Here is an 18,190-nt window from a genome sequence, read left to right on the forward strand (position 1 = left end):
GTCCTGAGGACCGAGTTTGAGAACCACTGATATAGACAGTGTCCACAGCGTCAACCTCTAATAAATTGGAAATAAACGCAATCTCCAGAGAAATGGCTTTTCATAAATACTCCCCGAAATGTGAGTCTAGGTTAAAGATTGCATCTCGCCTGCAGGGAAGTGGTGTTGTGCAGTTTTAGACCCCTTTACTACGACGGTGGTTCAGTAAGTAAGGTAACGAGACCTCTCACGCATTGGTGTTTCTATAATGGGTGCAGTGTGTGCGGTGCACACGGCCCCCTGAGTCCCGAGGGGGCCCACACCGCACCCATTTCTCCTATGCTTACCTTTCCGGAGTCCATTGCTGGCCGTGTGTGGGCCCCCTCCTCTCCCGCAGCCGTCACGCCGCTGCTAGCGCACTGACCGCTAGAGACTCTGGCACAGTGCCAGAGTCTACAGCGCATGTTCGAATTCCTGCGCATGCACTGTATGTGCCAGAGTCTACAGCTCTCAGGGGGCCCACACACGGAGTCTGCACACGGGTCCCCTCCTCTCTAGAGACGCCCCTACTCTCACGTGTTTAATGTTCTCTATGTCATTGTAATTCCCCGCCAGGCCAGAGCAGGTAGACCGCTGCTTCCCCTCACGGCCATTATACTGCGCCTCCTATCAGTCACACTGTCCCAGCATCAGCTGTAAGATGTATATAAGTAGTCTCACCAGACTATCCCTTTAATCCAGGACACTCATGGATTACACAGGTTCTGTGGCTGGCTGACTTCAGGCCTGCATTTCTCATGGTTTTAATCAGCCATAGAACCTGTGTAATACATGAGCGTCCCAGTTTAAAGGGATAGTATGGTAAGCCTACTATATATAAGGACCTTATATGAGTACCTTCATCTGGCACTGGTGGTCGCGCTTGGCTGGACGGATCGCTGTTCATCTTGAACGTCTGTCCTGCCGCTATTAAAGGCAGTGCACCAAACCCAAACCTGTTTCTGTGACAGGACGCTATCACCGTACACCCAGGCAAGTTGGCGCTGAATGTCAGCTGCTGATGTGCTCTTTAGACACAGAAATCTGATCACACCGCGCACCTCAATGTGTGACCATGTTTCCACCACCCCCGCCATCTTACACCTGATGTTGGGGCAGTATAATTGGTATGCGGCGCAGTCTAATGGCCGTGACTGCAGCCCAGGCCTGAACCCCCCACTGGGCTTGGGGTAATTAGTGTTGGTCTACAAATTCCAGTATACAGGGGGTTGATCATCTGACGCATCTCCCCATGCAGCACAGTAGTGTCACATGACTACTTATTTATGTGTATCACATGGGTACCTTGTGTCTGGCAGTAACGGAAGATCTAATCCGGAGGCGAGCGGAGCACAATAACTGCGAAATCTTCTCCTTGGAAGAAATCTCCCTTCACCAACAAGATCTAGAAAGGATTGAACACGTGGACAAGTGGTGCAAAGAGCTGAAAATTCTCTATCTCCAGAATAATCTCATCCCCAAAATAGGTGAGTCCCTAGGGGGAGCCTGGGTCTATGTGGCTTAACTAACTAGCAGCTATTACACATCTTACAGTGATTGTTTATGAGACGTTAGCACCTTTCCAGACCATTCCAGCTGCATTCCCTAATAATTACTTCCAACAGTCCCCATATTTGTGACACCATCCGGAGCTTTGGCGGAACAATGCAGTGTGTTCATCTGATGAATGTGAATCGGATGAGTCAGGTATGGTCCAGGTATATGGGGGGAAGGGCCTTTTTGGACAGGTATTGAGGAGCTTTGGCAGCAGAGCCGGCCCTAACCAATATGATGCCCTAGGCAAGATTTTGGCTGGTGCCCCCTAGCAACGCCGCTAGTTCTGCAGGAGATGATGGTATGAGTCAGCTGGTAGCTCTGCTAATGTCGGCCGCCTTTTGTTTATAAAAATGCATCTTATTTGCATTACTATGTTGTTAGGATGCACATGCAGCTTCTGCTGATTAAAATGATATGCAGCATGCCTATAATCTGTGTGTGACTGCGGCTGTATCTGCATATGAAATGCTACATTACAATGGTTTCCAGGACTACACTGCAACGTAGCATTTTGTATGCAGATACAGCCTCAGTCACACACAGAATATAGGCATGCCGCATATCATTTTAATCAGCAGAAGCTGCTGGTGCCCCTAAGCATACCAAATGCCATAGGCAATTGCCTAGGTTGCCTATGCCTAAGGCCGGCTCTGTTTGGCAGTATCTATAAAGTTGTCTGTTTATTATACACTTGCTGTCCATGTTGGTCGCAACTCTCTCTTCTGGACTCAAGTCTCTCTTTTCTCCATGTTGCTCACTGATTTGTATGTACGACTTCAGGTTGATTAGGAATTAGTCTACTTTACTCCTATGATTGTCAGAGCCTCCACCTTGTCTATTACAATGTATTTAAAGTAGATGTGTAAAGTAAAGCATAAAGCACCATCGTCTGGGCAGATGTAAAAGTGTTAGACTGGTATACAGCTAGGGTTGCCACCTCTCCCTGATTTCCTGGATTCTCCAGGATTTGGTGGCAACCCTCCAGGAGGCTTTTCCCTTCACCCGGATTCCTGGATTCTCCAGGAATAAGGGGACCCTGGGAGCACCAGCAGTACTCCTTGGCAGCCGAGGAACTCCGTGAACAACAGTGGCTGTCTTGCGAGATGATAACATCAAATCTCGCGAGATTGTGTTCAGCCCAGACTGAGCCGAAGCTGCCGTGACGCTGCCATCAGCAGCTCTTCCTCAGCGTTTCCCCGGGCTGCGGTGGTGAAGTCACGCCGGCTCGGCTCATGTGAGAAGAGCAACGAGAGCTGACAGGCATGTCACACATATATTTATAATATAATGAGCATGCATGAAACAAATAGAGGCTCAAGTTATATACAGGTTGAGTATCCCTTATCCAAAATTCAAAATCACACATTTTTGGGTCCCCTACTGAGATAATGACACACACATATATATACACTGCTCACAAAAATAAAGGGAACACTAAAATGACACATCCTAGATCTGAATGAATGAAATATTCTTATTAAATACTTTGACATCCTAGATCTGAATGAATGAAATATATTTATTAAATACTTTGTTCTTTACATAGTTGAATGTGCTGACAGCAAAATCACACAAAAATTATCAATGGAAATCAAATTTATTAACCCATGGAGGTCTGGATTTGGAGTAACACTCAAATTGAAAGTGGAAAAACACACTACAGGCTGATCCAACTTTGCTGTAATGTCCTTACAACAAGTCAAAATGAGGCTCAGTAGTGTGTGTGGCCTCTACGTGCCTGTATGACCTCCCTACAACGCCTGGGCATGCTCCTGATGAGGTGGTGGATGGTCTCCTGAGGGATCTCCTCTCAGACCTGGACTAAAGCATCCGCCAACTCCTGGACAATCTGTGGTGCAACGTGGCGCTGGTGGATGGAGCGAGACATGATGTCCCAGATGTGCTCAATTGGATTCAGTGTATAGTTAATGTTCTATAGAAAACATTTAAGGAGCGCTGATATCAAATAGAAAATCATTTAATAATAAAAACGGTGGAAAAAACCACTTAAGATGATTAGATTGTAAATTAAAAACATAGGCAGTGCAAATGCATATACATATATAGATAATCACATTCACAGTAAAAATGAATTAACTGTAATCGGCTTGTAAGCCAATTATATTGGTATTGCAGTCCACAATTATAAATTAGGCTGGTGGCATCCGTACTGATAGAGGGATAAGAGAAATGTCTCCACAAGATATTTGAGATTTGCTAATAGATTTAAGCAAAAGGGTTTTTATAATTGTAGTATGCTATTGCTCACCCCTAGCATTAGGATCTGTTCTCACTCATAGTTGTAAGCGCTGATTCCCGTCAGTAGCAGTTTGCGGAGGTGGCTCTCAGCAGACGACAGCGTCTGTAGCGGGTTGTCCGGCAAAAAGAATAACAGAGATTGTGAAGCACCTCAGCAGAACGGGGCTTTTCCAAGCACAGCAGAAAGAGTTGAGCAGGAGTGGATCCAGTAAACAAGATAGGGAGAGACCGTCCTAATCCCTCAGTAGCAGTAACGGATGATCCGTGAGAGTCTCCAGCAGTGGACAAGCAATTAGAATGACCCTCTACGCGTTTCTCCACCCACGATATCGGCGGTTTCCTCAGGAAGTGTGAATACCCATTTAGCAGGTGTGGATGTATTTAAGTGGGTATCAGCCAACCAGCTTTAGAGTCTCTTTATTCACACCTGGAGATTGTAATTGGGTTTCACACTATGTTGGATCGTTTGCACAAATTGAATTCACTGGTTTTAATCAGGTGTAAGCATTATATAGATTCCAAGTAATACTACAAAATAGGCTAGAGCAACAGAAATAGTATATAAAAATGTGAACATTGTGTTGTCGTTGTCGGTAAAAGGTGTTGAAAATATGTGCATAAATAGTCTAATAAATATATATATATTTTTGACATATAAAGAAACTTACTAAGTACAAAATAAACTTAGCGCTCCCACATTATAGATTATAATAAGTTTCATATGGGGGATTAGAGTACATTAACTTATTGATAATTTTTAATGCATCATAGTTAGATTTTAGTTTTTACTTTATAGTAATCAACATTATTTCATCACCTTTATATCGAAAACGGCTATTGGCATAAATATAGCATCCCAGAGTTTATACATATAAAGAACCAATACTTATTCTCATGGCTACAGTAGCCCAATGGATAAAGAAATGAACTGCGGCCAAAAAGTCACCGGTTCAAGATCGGAGCCAAAGAAGATACCCTCACATTTTATTTTCTAATTTTTTATTTTGTATTTATATAGGTGAAATAAGTATCTATTATTATATAGAGGAAAGAATTATTATACAGAAAGAAATTTCAATTAGTAGAGTAAAAAGCGGCTCAAATTAAAACCAAAGCTACACAAGCTAAAGGAAAGCAATCTATAGGAAAGAGACAGAGAGGCATATTGTTTATAGACAGCAGCAGTTTATAGCTCATGCCCGATTATGTGCTATAATTTAGCATGGTTAGAATTCAAAAATAAGACTATATAGATAATAATAAGGACAATGTTAATAGGGTAATAGTAATAGTAGTAAATATGGGAGGAAGACCATTAGAGGAGAGGATTGACTTTAGTTAAAAAAGGAGATAATACCTACCCTAATATAGAGGGGGGTTAGTTTATTATAAAACTATGGCCAACCCACAAAATAGATACATGGGCATCGAAAAGGAGGAGAGCAGCACCTACAGCTAATATGTGTGTGGACCCCAAGGACAACAAATACATCTGTATACATCAAGTGCACATGTAAGCCTATGGGTTTATACACATATGTCCACACACACAAAAACCTTGCAAGAGAAGCAGATTCAGATACTGTTAAGTTCAATATTTCTCTAACGTCCTAGTGGATGCTGGGGACTCCGTCAGGACCATGGGGAATAGCGGCTCCGCAGGAGACAGGGCACAAAAGCAAGCTTTTAGGATCACATGGTGTGTACTGGCTCCTCCCCCTATGACCCTCCTCCAAGCCTCAGTTAGGTTTTTGTGCCCGTCCGAGCAGGGTGCAATCTAGGTGGCTCTCCTAAAGAGCTGCTTAGAAAAAGTTTTTAGGTTTATTATTTTCAGTGAGTCCTGCTGGCAACAGGCTCACTGCATCGAGGGACTTAGGGGAGAGATTTTCAACTCACCTGCGTGCAGGATGGATTGGAGTCTTAGGCTACTGGACATAGCTTCAGAGGGAGTCGGAACACAGGTCACCCTGGGGTTCGTCCCGGAGCCGCGCCGCCGATCCCCCTTACAGATGCTGAAGATCGAGGGTCCGGAAACAGGCGGCAGAAGGCTCTTCAGCCTTCATGAAGGTAGCGCACAGCACTGCAGCTGTGCGCCATTGTTGCTACACACTTCACACTGAACGGTCACGGAGGGTGCAGGGCGCTGCTGGGGGCGCCCTGGGCAGCAATATTTAATACCTTTGATGGCAAAGAATACATCACATATAGCCATTGAGGCTATATGTATGTATTTAACCCAGGCCAGATATCTCAAAACCCGGGAGAAAAGCCCGCCGAAAAGGGGGCGGGGCTTATTCTCCTCAGCACACAGCGCCATTTTCCTGCTCAGCTCCGCTGTGAGGAAGGCTCCCAGGACTCTCCCCTGCACTGCACTACAGAAACAGGGTAACAAAGAGAAGGGGGGCATATTTTGGCGATATTTATATATTTAAAGCGCATATAACAAAAACAACACCTTTTAGGGTTGTTTATATACATTTTATAGCGCTTTTGGTGTGTGCTGGCAAACTCTCCCTCTGTCTCCCCAAAGGGCTAGTGGGGTTCTGTCTTCGATAAGAGCATTCCCTGTGTGTCTGCTGTGTGTCGGTACGTGTGTGTCGACATGTATGAGGACGATGTTGGTGTGGAGGCGGAGCAATTGCCGGTAATGGTGATGTCACCCCCTAGGGAGTCGACACCGGAATGGATGGCTTTAATTATGGAATTACGTGATAATGTTAGTACATTACAAAAGTCAGTTGACGAAATGAGACGGCCGGAAAACCAGTTAGTACCTGCTCAGGCGTCTCAGACACCGTCAGGGGCTGTAAAACGTCCCTTACCTCAGTCAGTCGACACAGGTACCGACACAGATGAATCTAGTGTCGACGGTGAAGAAACAAACGTATTTTCCAATAGGGCCACACGTTATATGATCACGGCAATGAAGGAGGCTTTGCAGATCTCTGATACTGCAGGTACCTCAAAAAGGGGTATTATGTGGGGGGTGAAAAAACTACCTGTAGCTTTTCCAGAATCAGAGGAATTGAATGACGTGTGTGATGAAGCGTGGGTTAACCCAGATAGAAAACTGCTAATTTCTAAGAAGTTATTGGCATTATACCCTTTCCCACCAGAGGTTAGGGCGCGCTGGGAAACACCCTCTAGGGTGGATAAAGCGCTCACACGTTTATCAAAACAAGTGGCGTTGCCGTCTCCAGATACGGCCGCCCTCAAGGATCCAGCAGATAGGAGGCTGGAAACTACCCTGAAGAGTATATACACGCATACTGGTGTTATACTCCGACCAGCAATAGCCTCAGCCTGGATGTGCAATGCTGGGGTAGTGTGGTTGGATTCCCTGACTGAAAATATTGATACCCTGGATAGGGACAGTATTTTATTGACTCTAGAGCAATTAAAGGATGCGTTTCTTTATATGCGAGATGCTCAGAGGGATGTTTGCACTCTGGCATCGAGAGTAAGTGCGATGTCCATATCTGCCAGAAGAAGTTTATGGACGCGACAGTGGTCAGGTGATGCGGATTCCAAAAGGCATATGGAAGTATTGCCATATAAAGGAGAGGAATTATTTGGGGTTGGTCTATCGGATCTGGTGGCCACGGCAACTGCCGGCAAATCCATTTCTCTATCGTCCTAGTGGATGCTGGGGTTCCTGAAAGGACCATGGGGAATAGCGGCTCCGCAGGAGACAGGGCACAAAAAGTAAAGCTTTTCCAGATCAGGTGGTGTGCACTGGCTCCTCCCCCTATGATCCTCCTCCAGACTCCAGTTAGATTTTTGTGCCCGGCCGAGAAGGGTGCAATCTAGGTGGCTCTCCTAAAGAGCTGCTTAGAGAAAGTTTAGCTTAGGTTTTTTATTTTACAGTGAGTCCTGCTGGCAACAGGATCACTGCAACGAGGGACTGAGGGGAGAAGAAGTGAACTCACCTGCGTGCAGGATGGATTGGCTTCTTGGCTACTGGACATTAGCTCCAGAGGGACGATCACAGGTACAGCCTGGATGGTCACCGGAGCCGCGCCGCCGGCCCCCTTGCAGATGCTGAAGTTAGAAGAGGTCCAGAATCGGCGGCTGAAGACTCTGACAGTCTTCTAAAGGTAGCGCACAGCACTGCAGCTGTGCGCCATTTTCCTCTCAGCACACTTCACACGCTGTCACTGAGGGTGCAGGGCGCTGGGGGGGGGCGCCCTGGGAGGCAAATGTAAACCTATATACTGGCTAAAAATACCTCACATATAGCCCCCAGAGGCTATATGGAGATATTTAACCCCTGCCAAACTTCACTAAAGAGCGGGAGACGAGCCCGCCGTAAAAGGGGCGGGGCCTATCTCCTCAGCACACAGCGCCATTTTTTCTCTCACAGAAAGGCTGGAGAGAAGGCTCCCAGGCTCTCCCCTGCACTGCACTACAGAAACAGGGTTTAAACAGAGAGGGGGGGCACAAATTGGCGATATAAATATATATATAAAGATGCTATTAGGGAGAAACACTTATATAAGGTTGTCCCTATGTAATTATAGCGTTTTTTGGTGTGTGCTGGCAAACTCTCCCTCTGTCTCTCCAAAGGGCTAGTGGGGTCCTGTCCTCTGTCAGAGCATTCCAGGTGTGTGTGCTGTGTGTCGGTACGTGTGTGTCGACATGTATGAGGACGATGCTGGAGGAGGCGGAGAAATTGCCTGTAATGGTGATGTCACTCTCTAGGGAGTCGACACCGGAATGGATGGCTTATTTAGGGAATTACGTGAGAATGTCAACACGCTGCAAGGTCGGTTGACGACATGAGACGACCGACAAACAATTAGTAACGGTCCAGGCGTCTCAGAAACACCGTCAGGGTTTTTTTATAAAAAACGCCCATTTACCTCAGTCGGTCGACACAGACACAGACACGGACACTGAATCCAGTGTCGACGGTGAATAAACAAACGTATTCCTCATTAGGGCCACACGTTAAGGGCAATGAAGGAGCTGTTACATATTTCTGATACTACAAGTACCACAGAAAAGGGTATTATGTGGAAGTGAAAAAACTACCTGTAGTTTTTCCTGAATCAGATAAAATAAAATGAAGTGTGTGATGATGCGTGGGTTTACCCCGATAGCAAATATTGGCGTTATACCTTTTCCCGCCAGAAGTTAGGGCGCGTTGGGAAGCACCCATTAGGGTGGATAAGGCGCTCACACACTTATCAAGTGGCGTTACCGTCTCCAAATACGGCCGCCCTCAAGGAGCCAGCTGATAGGCAGCTGGAAAAATATCCTAAAAAGTATATACACACAGACGGTGGTTATACTGCGACCAGCGATCGCCATCAGCCTGGAGATGCAGTGCTGGGTTGGCTTGGTCGAATTCCCTGACTAAAAATATTTTATTGATATAGAGCATTTAATAGGATGCATTCTATATATATGTATGCGAGATGCACAGAGGGATATTTGCACTCTGGCATCAAGATAAGTGCGTTGTCCATATCTCCCAGAAGATGTCATGGACACGACAGTGGTCAGGTGATACAGATCCCATACGGCACATGGAAGTATTGCCGTATAAAGGGAAGGAGTTATTTGGGGTCGGTCCGTCGGACCTGGGGGCCACGGCCACAGCTGGGAAATCCAACCTTTTTACCCCAAGTTACATCTCAGCAGAAAAAGACACTGTCTTTTCAGCCTCAATCCTTCCGTTCCCATGTGGGCAAGCGGGCAAAAGGCCAGTCATATCTGCCCAGACATAGAGGAAAGGGAAGTAGACTGCAGCAGGCAGCCCCTTCCCAGGAAAAGAAGCCCTCCACCAGTGGGGGGGTAGTCTCAAGAGTCTCAGCGCGCAGTGGGATCACTCGCAAGTTGACCCCTAGATCATACAAGTATTATCCCAGGGGTACAGATTGGAGAGTCGAGACATTTTTTCCTCGCAGGTTCCTGAAGCCTGCTTTACCAACGGCTCCCTCCGACAAGGAGGCAGTATTGGGAAAAAATTCACAAGCTGTATTTCCAGCAGGTGATAATCAAAGTACCCCTCCTACAACAAGGAAAAGGGTATTAGTCCTCCACACTATATTGTGGTACTGAAGCCAGACGGCTTGGTGAGACATAGTCTAAATCTGAAATCTTTGAACACTTACATAAAAAGGTTCAAATCAAGATGGAGTCACTCAGAGCAGTGATAGAGAACCGGAAAAAAGGGGACTATATGGTGTCCCTGGACATCAAGGATTACCTCCATGTCCAAATTTGCCCTTCTCAACAAGGGTACCTCTGGTTCGTGATACAGAACTGTCAATATCAGTTTCAGACGCTGCCGTTGAATTATCCACGGCACCCCGGGCCTTTACCAAGGTAATGGCCGAAAAGATGATTCTTAAAAGAGAAAGGCATCTAAATTATCCCTTACTTGGACGATATCCTGAAAGGGACAAGTTTCCAGAGAACAGTTGGAGGTCGGAAAAGAACTATCTAAAGTAGTTCTACGACAGCACGAGTGGATTCTAAATATTCCAAAAATCGCAGCTGTTTTCCGATGATACGTCTGCTGTTCCTAGGAATGATTCTGGGCATAGTCCAGAAAGAGGTATTTCTCCTGGAGGGGAAAGCCAGGGAGTTATCCGACCTAGTCAGAAACCTCCTAAATCCAGGCCAAGTATCAGTGCATCAATGCACAGGAGTCCTGGGAAAAATGGTGGCTTCTTACGAAGCGATTCCATTCGGCAGATCTCACGCAAAAACTTTTCAGGGGGATTTGCTGGACGAATGGTCCGGATCGCATCTTCAGATGCATCAGCGGATAACCCTGTCTCCAAGGACAAGGGTGTCTCTTCTGTGGGGGCTGCAGAGTGCTCATCTTCTAGAGGGCAGCACATTCAGCATTCAGGACTGTGTTCTGGTGACCACGGATGCCAGCCTGAGAGGCTGGGGAACAGTCACACAAGGAAGAAATTTCCAAGGAAGTGTGGTCAAGTCTGGAGATTTCTCTCCACATGAATATACTGGAGCTAAGGGCAATTTACGATGCTCTGAGCCTAGGAAGACCTCTGCTTCAAAGTCAACCGGTGCTGATCCAGTAGGACATCATCATGGCAGTCGCCCACGTAAACAGACGGGGCGGCACAAGAAGCAGGAGGGCAATGACAGCAAGGATTCTTCGCTGGGCGAAAGATCATGTGATAACACTGTCAGCAGTGTTCATTCCGGGAGTAGACAACTAGGAAGATTTCCTCAGCATAAATGAATTCCACCCGGAAAAGTGGGAACTTCATCTGGAAGTTTCCACATGTTTGTAAACCGTTGGGAAAGACCAAAGGTGGTTATGATGGCGTCCCACATGAAGCGCCAGGTCTAGAGACCCTCAGGCAATAGCTGGGACGCTCTGGTAACACCGTGGGTGTACCAGTCGGTGTATGTGTTCCCTCCTCTGCCTTTCATACCCAGTGTATGGAGAATGATAGGAAGGAGAGGAGTAAGAACTATACTCGGGGTTCCGGTTTGGGCCAAGAAGAACTTGGTACCCGGAACTTCAAGAGATACTAGAAAGGATCTTGATTCAGCAAGAATCATGTCTGTTCCATGACTTACCGCAGCTGCGTTGACGCCAGGGCGGGTGAACGCCGGATCCTATGGGAAAAAGGCATTCCGGAAGAGGTCATCCCTACCCTGGTCGGAGCCAGGAAGGAGGTGACCGCACAACATTATCACCGCTTAGGTGAAAATATGTTCCATGGTGTGAGGCCAGGAAGGCTCCACGGAAGAATTTCAACTAGGTTAATTCCTACATTTCCTGCAAGCAGGAGTGTATATGGGTCTCAAATTGGGGTCCATTAAGGTTCAAATTTCGACCGGTCGATTTTCTTCCAGAAAGAAATTGGCTTCAGTTCCTGAAGTCCGGAAGTTGTTAAGGGAGTACTGCATATACAACCCCTTTTTGATGTCTCCAGTGACACTGGGCGATCTCAACGTAGTTTGGGATTCCTAAAATCACATTGTTTTAAACAACTCAAATCTGTGGATTTGATATATCTCACATGGAAAGTGACCATGCTGTTGGTCCTGGCCTCGGCCAGGCGAGTGTCAGAATTGGCGGCTTTATCTCACAAAGCCATATCTGATTGTCCATTCGGACAGAGCAAAGCTGTGGACTCGTCCCCAGTTTCTCCCTAAGGTGGTGTCAGCGTTTCACCTGAACCAGCTTATTGTGGTGCCTGCGGCTACTAGGGACTTGGAGGACTCCAAGTTGCTGGATGTTGTCAGGACCCTGAAAATATAGTTTCCAGGTCGGCTGGAGTCAGGAAATCTGACTTGCTGTTTATCCTGTATGCACCCAACAAGCTGGGTGCTCCTGCTTCTAAGCAGACTATTGCTCGTTGGATTTGTAGTACAATTCAGCTTGCACATTCTGTGGCAGGCTTGCCACAGAAAAAAATATGTAAATGCCCATTCCACAAGGAACGTGGGCTCATCTTGGGCGGCTGCCCGAGGGGTCTCGGCATTACAACTCTGCCGAGCAGCTACGTGGTCGGGGGAGAACACGTTTGTAAAATTTTACAAATTTGATACCCTGGCAAAAGAGGACCTGGAGTTCTCTCATTCGGTGCTGCAGAGTCATCCGCACTCTCCCGCCCGTTTGGGAGCTTTGGTATAATCCCCATGGTCCTTTCAGGAACCCCAGCATCCACTAGGACGATAGAGAAAATAAGAATTTACTTACCGATAATTCTATTTCTCGGAGTCCGTAGTGGATGCTGGGCGCCCATCCCAAGTGCGGATTATTCTGCAATACTTGTACATAGTTATTGTTACAAAAATCGGGTTATTGTTGTAGGAAGCCGTCTTTCAGAGGCTCCTTTTGTTATCATACTGTTAACTGGGTTTAGATCACAAGTTGTACGGTGTGATTGGTGTGGCTGGTATGAGTCTTACCCGGGATTCAAAATCCTCCCTTATTGTGTACGCTCGTCCGGGCACAGTACCTAACTGGAGTCTGGAGGAGGGTCATAGGGGGAGGAGCCAGTGCACACCACCTGATCTGGAAAAGCTTTACTTTTTGTGCCCTGTCTCCTGCGGAGCCGCTATTCCCCATGGTCCTTTCAGGAACCCCAGCATCCACTACGGACTCCGAGAAATAGAATTATCGGTAAGTAAATTCTTATTTTTTTTACCTCAGACCCCCTCCCAACAGAAAAAGACACCGTCTTTTCAGCCGCAGTCCTTTCGCTCCTATAAAAACAAGCGGGCAAAAGGACAGTCTTATCTGCCACGAGGCAGAGGAAAGGGTAAGAGAGGGCAGCAAGCAACCCCTGCCCAGGACCAGAAGCTCACCCGGGTTCTACAAAGCCATCAGCATGACGCTGGGGCTTTACAAGCGGACTCAGGAGCGGTGGGGGGTCGACTAAAGATTTTCAGCAATCAGTGGGCTCGCTCACAGGTGGACCCGTGGATCCTGCAGATAGTATCTCAGGGTTACATGTTGGAATTCGAAAGATCTCCCCCTCGCCGTTTCCTAAAGTCTGCTTTACCAACGTCTCCCTCAGAAAGGGCGACGGTATTGGAAGCCATTCACAAGCTGTATTCTCAGCAGGTGATAGTCAAGGTACCCCTCCTACAACAGGGAAAGGGGTATTATTCCACACTATTTGTGGTACCGAAGCCGGACGGTTCGGTAAGACCTATTCTAAATCTGAAATCCTTGAACCTGTACATACAGAAATTCAAGTTCAAGATGGAGTCACTAAGAGCAGTGATAGCGAATCTGGAAGAAGGGGACTTCATGGTGTCCCTGGACATAAAAGATGCTTATCTGCATGTCCCAATTTACCCCTCACACCAAGGGTATCTCAGGTTCGTGATACAAGACTGTCATTATCAGTTTCAAACGCTGCCGTTTGGTTTGTCCACGGCACCTCGGGTCTTTACCAAGGTAATGACCGAAATGATGGTTCTTCTACGAAGAAAAGGCGTATTAATTATCCCTTACTTGGACGATCTCCTGATAAGGGCAAAGTCCAGAGAACAGCTGGAAGTCGGTGTAGCACTAACCCAAGTAGTGCTTCAACAACACGGGTGGATTCTGAATCTTCCAAAATCTCAATTGTCCCCGACAACACGTCTGCTGTTCCTGGGAATGATTCTGGACACGGTTCAGAAAAAGGTGTTTCTCCCGGAGGAGAAAGCAAGGGAGTTATCCGAACTTGTCAGGAACCTCCTAAAACCAGGAAATGTGTCAGTACATCAATGCACAAGAGTCCTGGGAAAGATGGTGGCTTCTTACGAAGCAATTCCATTCGGCAGATTCCATGCACGAATATTTCAGTGGGATCTGCTGGACAAATGGTCCGGATCGCATCTGCACATGCATCAGCGGATAACAATGTCACCAAGGACAAGGTTGTCTCTCCTGTGGTGGTTGCAGAGTGCCCATCTGTTAGAGGGCCGCAGGTTCGGCATACAGGACTGGGTCCTGGTGACTACGGATGCCAGCCTACGGGGCTGGGGAGCAGTCACACAGGGAAGAAACTTCCAGGGTGTATGGTCAAACCTGAAGACGTCTCTTCACATAAATATACTAGAGCTAAGAGCGATCTACAATGCTCTAAGCTTGGCGAAACCGCTGCTTCAGGGTCAGCCGGTGTTGATCCAGTCGGACAACATCACGGCAGTCGCCCACGTAAACAGACAAGGCGGCACGAGAAGCAGAAGAGCAATGACAGAAGCTGCAAGGATTCTTCGCTGGGCGGAAAATCATGTCATAGCACTGTCAACAGTGTTCATCCCGGGAGTGGACAACTGGGAAGCAGACTTCCTCAGCAGACACGACCTTCACCCGGGAGAGTGGGGACTTCATCCGGAAGTTTTCCACATGATTGTGAACCATTGGGAAAAACCAAAGGTGGACATGATGGCGTCTCGCCTCAACAAAAAACTGGACAGATATTGCGCCAGGTCAAGAGACCCTCAGGCAATAGCTGTGGACGCTCTGGTAACACCGTGGGTGTACCAGTCAGTGTATGTGTTTCCTCCTCTGCCTCTCATACCAAAGGTACTGAGAATTATACGAAAAAGGGGAGTAAGAACAATACTAGTGGCTCCGGATTGGCCAAGAAGAACTTGGTATCCGGAACTTCAAGAGATGCTCACGGAAGATCCGTGGCCTCTACCTCTAAGAAGGGATCTGCTTCAGCAGGGACCTTGTATGTTCCAAGACTTACCGCGACTGCGTTTGACGGCATGGCGGTTGAACGCCGGATTCTAAAAGAAAAGGGCATTCCAGAGGAAGTTATTCCTACCTTGATTAAAGCTAGGAAGGAAGTGACCGCACAACATTATCACCGCATTTGGAGAAAATATGTTGCGTGGTGTGAGGCCAAGAAGGCCCCAACGGAAGAATTTCAATTGGGTCGATTCCTACATTTCCTGCAGGCAGGATTGTCTATGGGCCTCAAATTGGGGTCTATTAAAGTTCAAATTTCGGCCTTATCAATCTTCTTCCAGAAAGAATTGGCTTCAGTGCCTGAAGTACAAACTTTTGTCAAGGGTGTACTACATATACAACCCCCAATTGTGCCTCCAGTGGCACCGTGGGATCTAAACGTAGTTTTGGAATTTCTCAAATCTCATTGGTTTGAGCCTCTCAAATCGGTAGATTTGAAGTATCTTACATGGAAAGTAACCATGCTATTGGCCCTGGCTTCAGCCAGGAGAGTTTCAGAGTTGGCGGCTTTATCGTACAAAAGCCCATATCTGATTTTCCATTCGGACAGGGCAGAACTGCGGACACGTCCTCATTTTCTCCCTAAGGTGGTTTCGGCTTTTCACTTGAACCAGCCTATTGTGGTGCCTGCGGCTACTAGCGACTTGGAGGACTCCAAGTTACTGGACGTTGTCAGAGCATTGAAAATATATATTTCAAGGACAGCTGGAGTCAGAAAATCTGACTCGTTGTTTATCTTGTATGCACCCAACAAGATGGGTGCTCCTGCGTCTAAGCAGACGATTGCTCGTTGGATCTGTAGCACAATTCAACTTGCACATTCTGTGGCAGGCCTGCCACAGCCTAAAACTGTAAAAGCCCACTCCACAAGGAAGGTGGGCTCATCTTGGGCGGCTGCCCGAGGGGTCTCGGCATTACAACTTTGCCGAGCAGCTACGTGGTCAGGGGAGAACACGTTTGTAAAATTTTACAAATTTGATACTCTGGCTAAAGAGGACTTGGAGTTCTCTCATTCGGTGCTGCAGAGTCATCCGCACTCTCCCGCCCGTTTGGGAGCTTTGGTATAATCCCCATGGTCCTGACGGAGTCCCCAGCATCCACTAGGACGTTAGAGAAAATAAGAATTTACTTACCGATAATTCTATTTCTCGTAGTCCGTAGTGGATGCTGGGCGCCCATCCCAAGTGCGGATTGTCTGCATTACTTGTACATAGTTATTGTTACAAAAATCGGGTTATTATTGTTGTGAGCCATCTTTTTTAAGAGGCTACTTCTTTGTTATCATACTGTTAACTGGGTTCAGATCACAAGTTGTACGGTGTGATTGGTGTGGCTGGTATGAGTCTTACCCGGGATTCAAGATCCTTCCTTATTGTGTACGCTCGTCCGGGCACAGTACCTAACTGAGGCTTGGAGGAGGGTCATAGGGGGAGGAGCCAGTACACACCATGTGATCCTAAAAGCTTGCTTTTGTGCCCTGTCTCCTGCGGAGCCGCTATTCCCCATGGTCCTGACGGAGTCCCCAGCATCCACTACGGACTACGAGAAATAGAATTATCGGTAAGTAAATTCTTATTTTTCATTAAGGCCCATAGGGTGTAAGGTTTCTAGATTATAAATCCAGTACCAATTATCCCTTATCAGGTGTTTTCTTGAATTAATTTACTAGCGCCCGATATAACGGGGTAGATATTGCCCTTGCTTTTTTTCAATTGGATTCAGGTCTGGGGAACGGGCGGGCCAGTCCATAGCATCAATGCCTTCGTCTTGCAGGAACTGCTGACACACTCCAGCCACATGAGGTCTAGCATTGTCTTGCATTAGGAGGAACCCAGGGCCAACCGCACCAGCATATGGTCTCACAAGGGGTCTGAGGATCTCATCTCGGTACCTAATGGCAGTCAGGCTACCTCTGGCGAACACATGGAGATCTGTGCGGCCCCCCAAAGAAATGCCACCCCACACCATTACTGACCCACTGCCAAACCGGTCATGCTGAAGGATGTTGCAGGCAGCAGAACGTACTCCTTGGCATCTTCAGACTCTGTCACGTCTGTCACATGTGCTCAGTGAGAACCTGCTTTCATCTGTGAAGAGCACATGGCGCCATTGCGAATTTGCCAGTCTTGGTGTTCTCTGGCAAATGGCAAACGTCCTGCACGGTGTTGGGCTGTAAGCACAAACCCCACCTGTGGACGTCGGGCCCTCATACCACCCTCATGGAGTCTGTTTCTGATCGTTTGAGTAGACACATGCACATCTGTGGCATGCTGGAGGTCATTTTGCAGGGCTCTGGCCATGCTCCTCCTGTTCCTCCTTGCACAAAGGCGGAGGTAGCGGTCCTGCTGCTGGGTTGTTGCTCTCTTACGGCCTCCTCCACATCTCCTGATGTACTGGCCTGTCTCCTGGTAGCGCCTCCATGCTCTGGACACTACGCTGACAGACACAGCAAACCTTCTTGCCACAGCTCGCATTGATGTGCCATCCTGGATGAGCTGCACTACCTGAGCCACTTGTGTGGGTTGTAGACTCCGTCTCATGCTACCACTAGAGTGAAAGCACTGCCAGCTTTCAAAAGTGACCAAAACATCAGCCAGAAAGCATAGGAGCTGAGAATTGGTCTGTGGTCACTACCTGCAGAACAACTCCTTTATTGGGGGTGTCTTGCTAATTGCCTTTAATTCCCACCTGTTGTCTATTCCATTTGCACACCAGCATGTGAAATTGATTGTCATTCAGTGTTGCTTCCTAAGTGGACAGTTTGATTTCACAGACGTGTGATTGACTTGGAGTTACATTGTGTTCCCTTTATTTTTTTTAACCAGTGTATACATATATAGTATATATTATATAGTATATATCTATATAATATATCTATATATACACTTAATATATAATATATGTGTCATTATCTCAGTAGGGGACACAATAATGTGTGATTTTGAATTTTGGATAAGGGATACTCAACCTGTATAGATATATGTATATTTTTTAATCACCAACAGACACCTTTTGGTAGTGCATTTGTTTGTTTGACCTGTTGAAGCTATTAATTAGGTTGTGCGCAACACTTACACTTCCATGGTTCTTCCCTCTTTCACACAATCTAGTTTTAAGGCACCAAATGCCTGTAATTTATCCAAGTGGCAACTATTATATTCC

The 18,190-nt window shown here is 46.8% G+C and overlaps 1 protein-coding gene across 3 annotated transcripts in view; it reads left to right on the forward strand.

The window, feature by feature from the left end:
• The window catches only part of DNAAF11 (dynein axonemal assembly factor 11), a 238,155-nt gene that overhangs the window by 820 nt on the left and 219,145 nt on the right, over nucleotides 1–18,190 (forward strand). For 2 of the 3 annotated variants that reach the window (XM_063921263.1, XM_063921264.1), the window contains exons 1-2: nucleotides 19–120; nucleotides 1,338–1,505. In XM_063921263.1, the coding sequence (XP_063777333.1) occupies nucleotides 93–120; nucleotides 1,338–1,505 (196 nt within the window). In that variant the 5' untranslated portion in view covers nucleotides 19–92. Of the gene's footprint in view, nucleotides 1–18; nucleotides 121–1,337; nucleotides 1,506–18,190 lie in introns of those variants that run through there. The other variant, XM_063921265.1, reaches the window with a different exon arrangement.

The sequence above is a fragment of the Pseudophryne corroboree genome, chromosome 5, assembly GCF_028390025.1.
Source record: "Pseudophryne corroboree isolate aPseCor3 chromosome 5, aPseCor3.hap2, whole genome shotgun sequence".
Lineage (NCBI taxonomy): Eukaryota > Metazoa > Chordata > Amphibia > Anura > Myobatrachidae > Pseudophryne > Pseudophryne corroboree.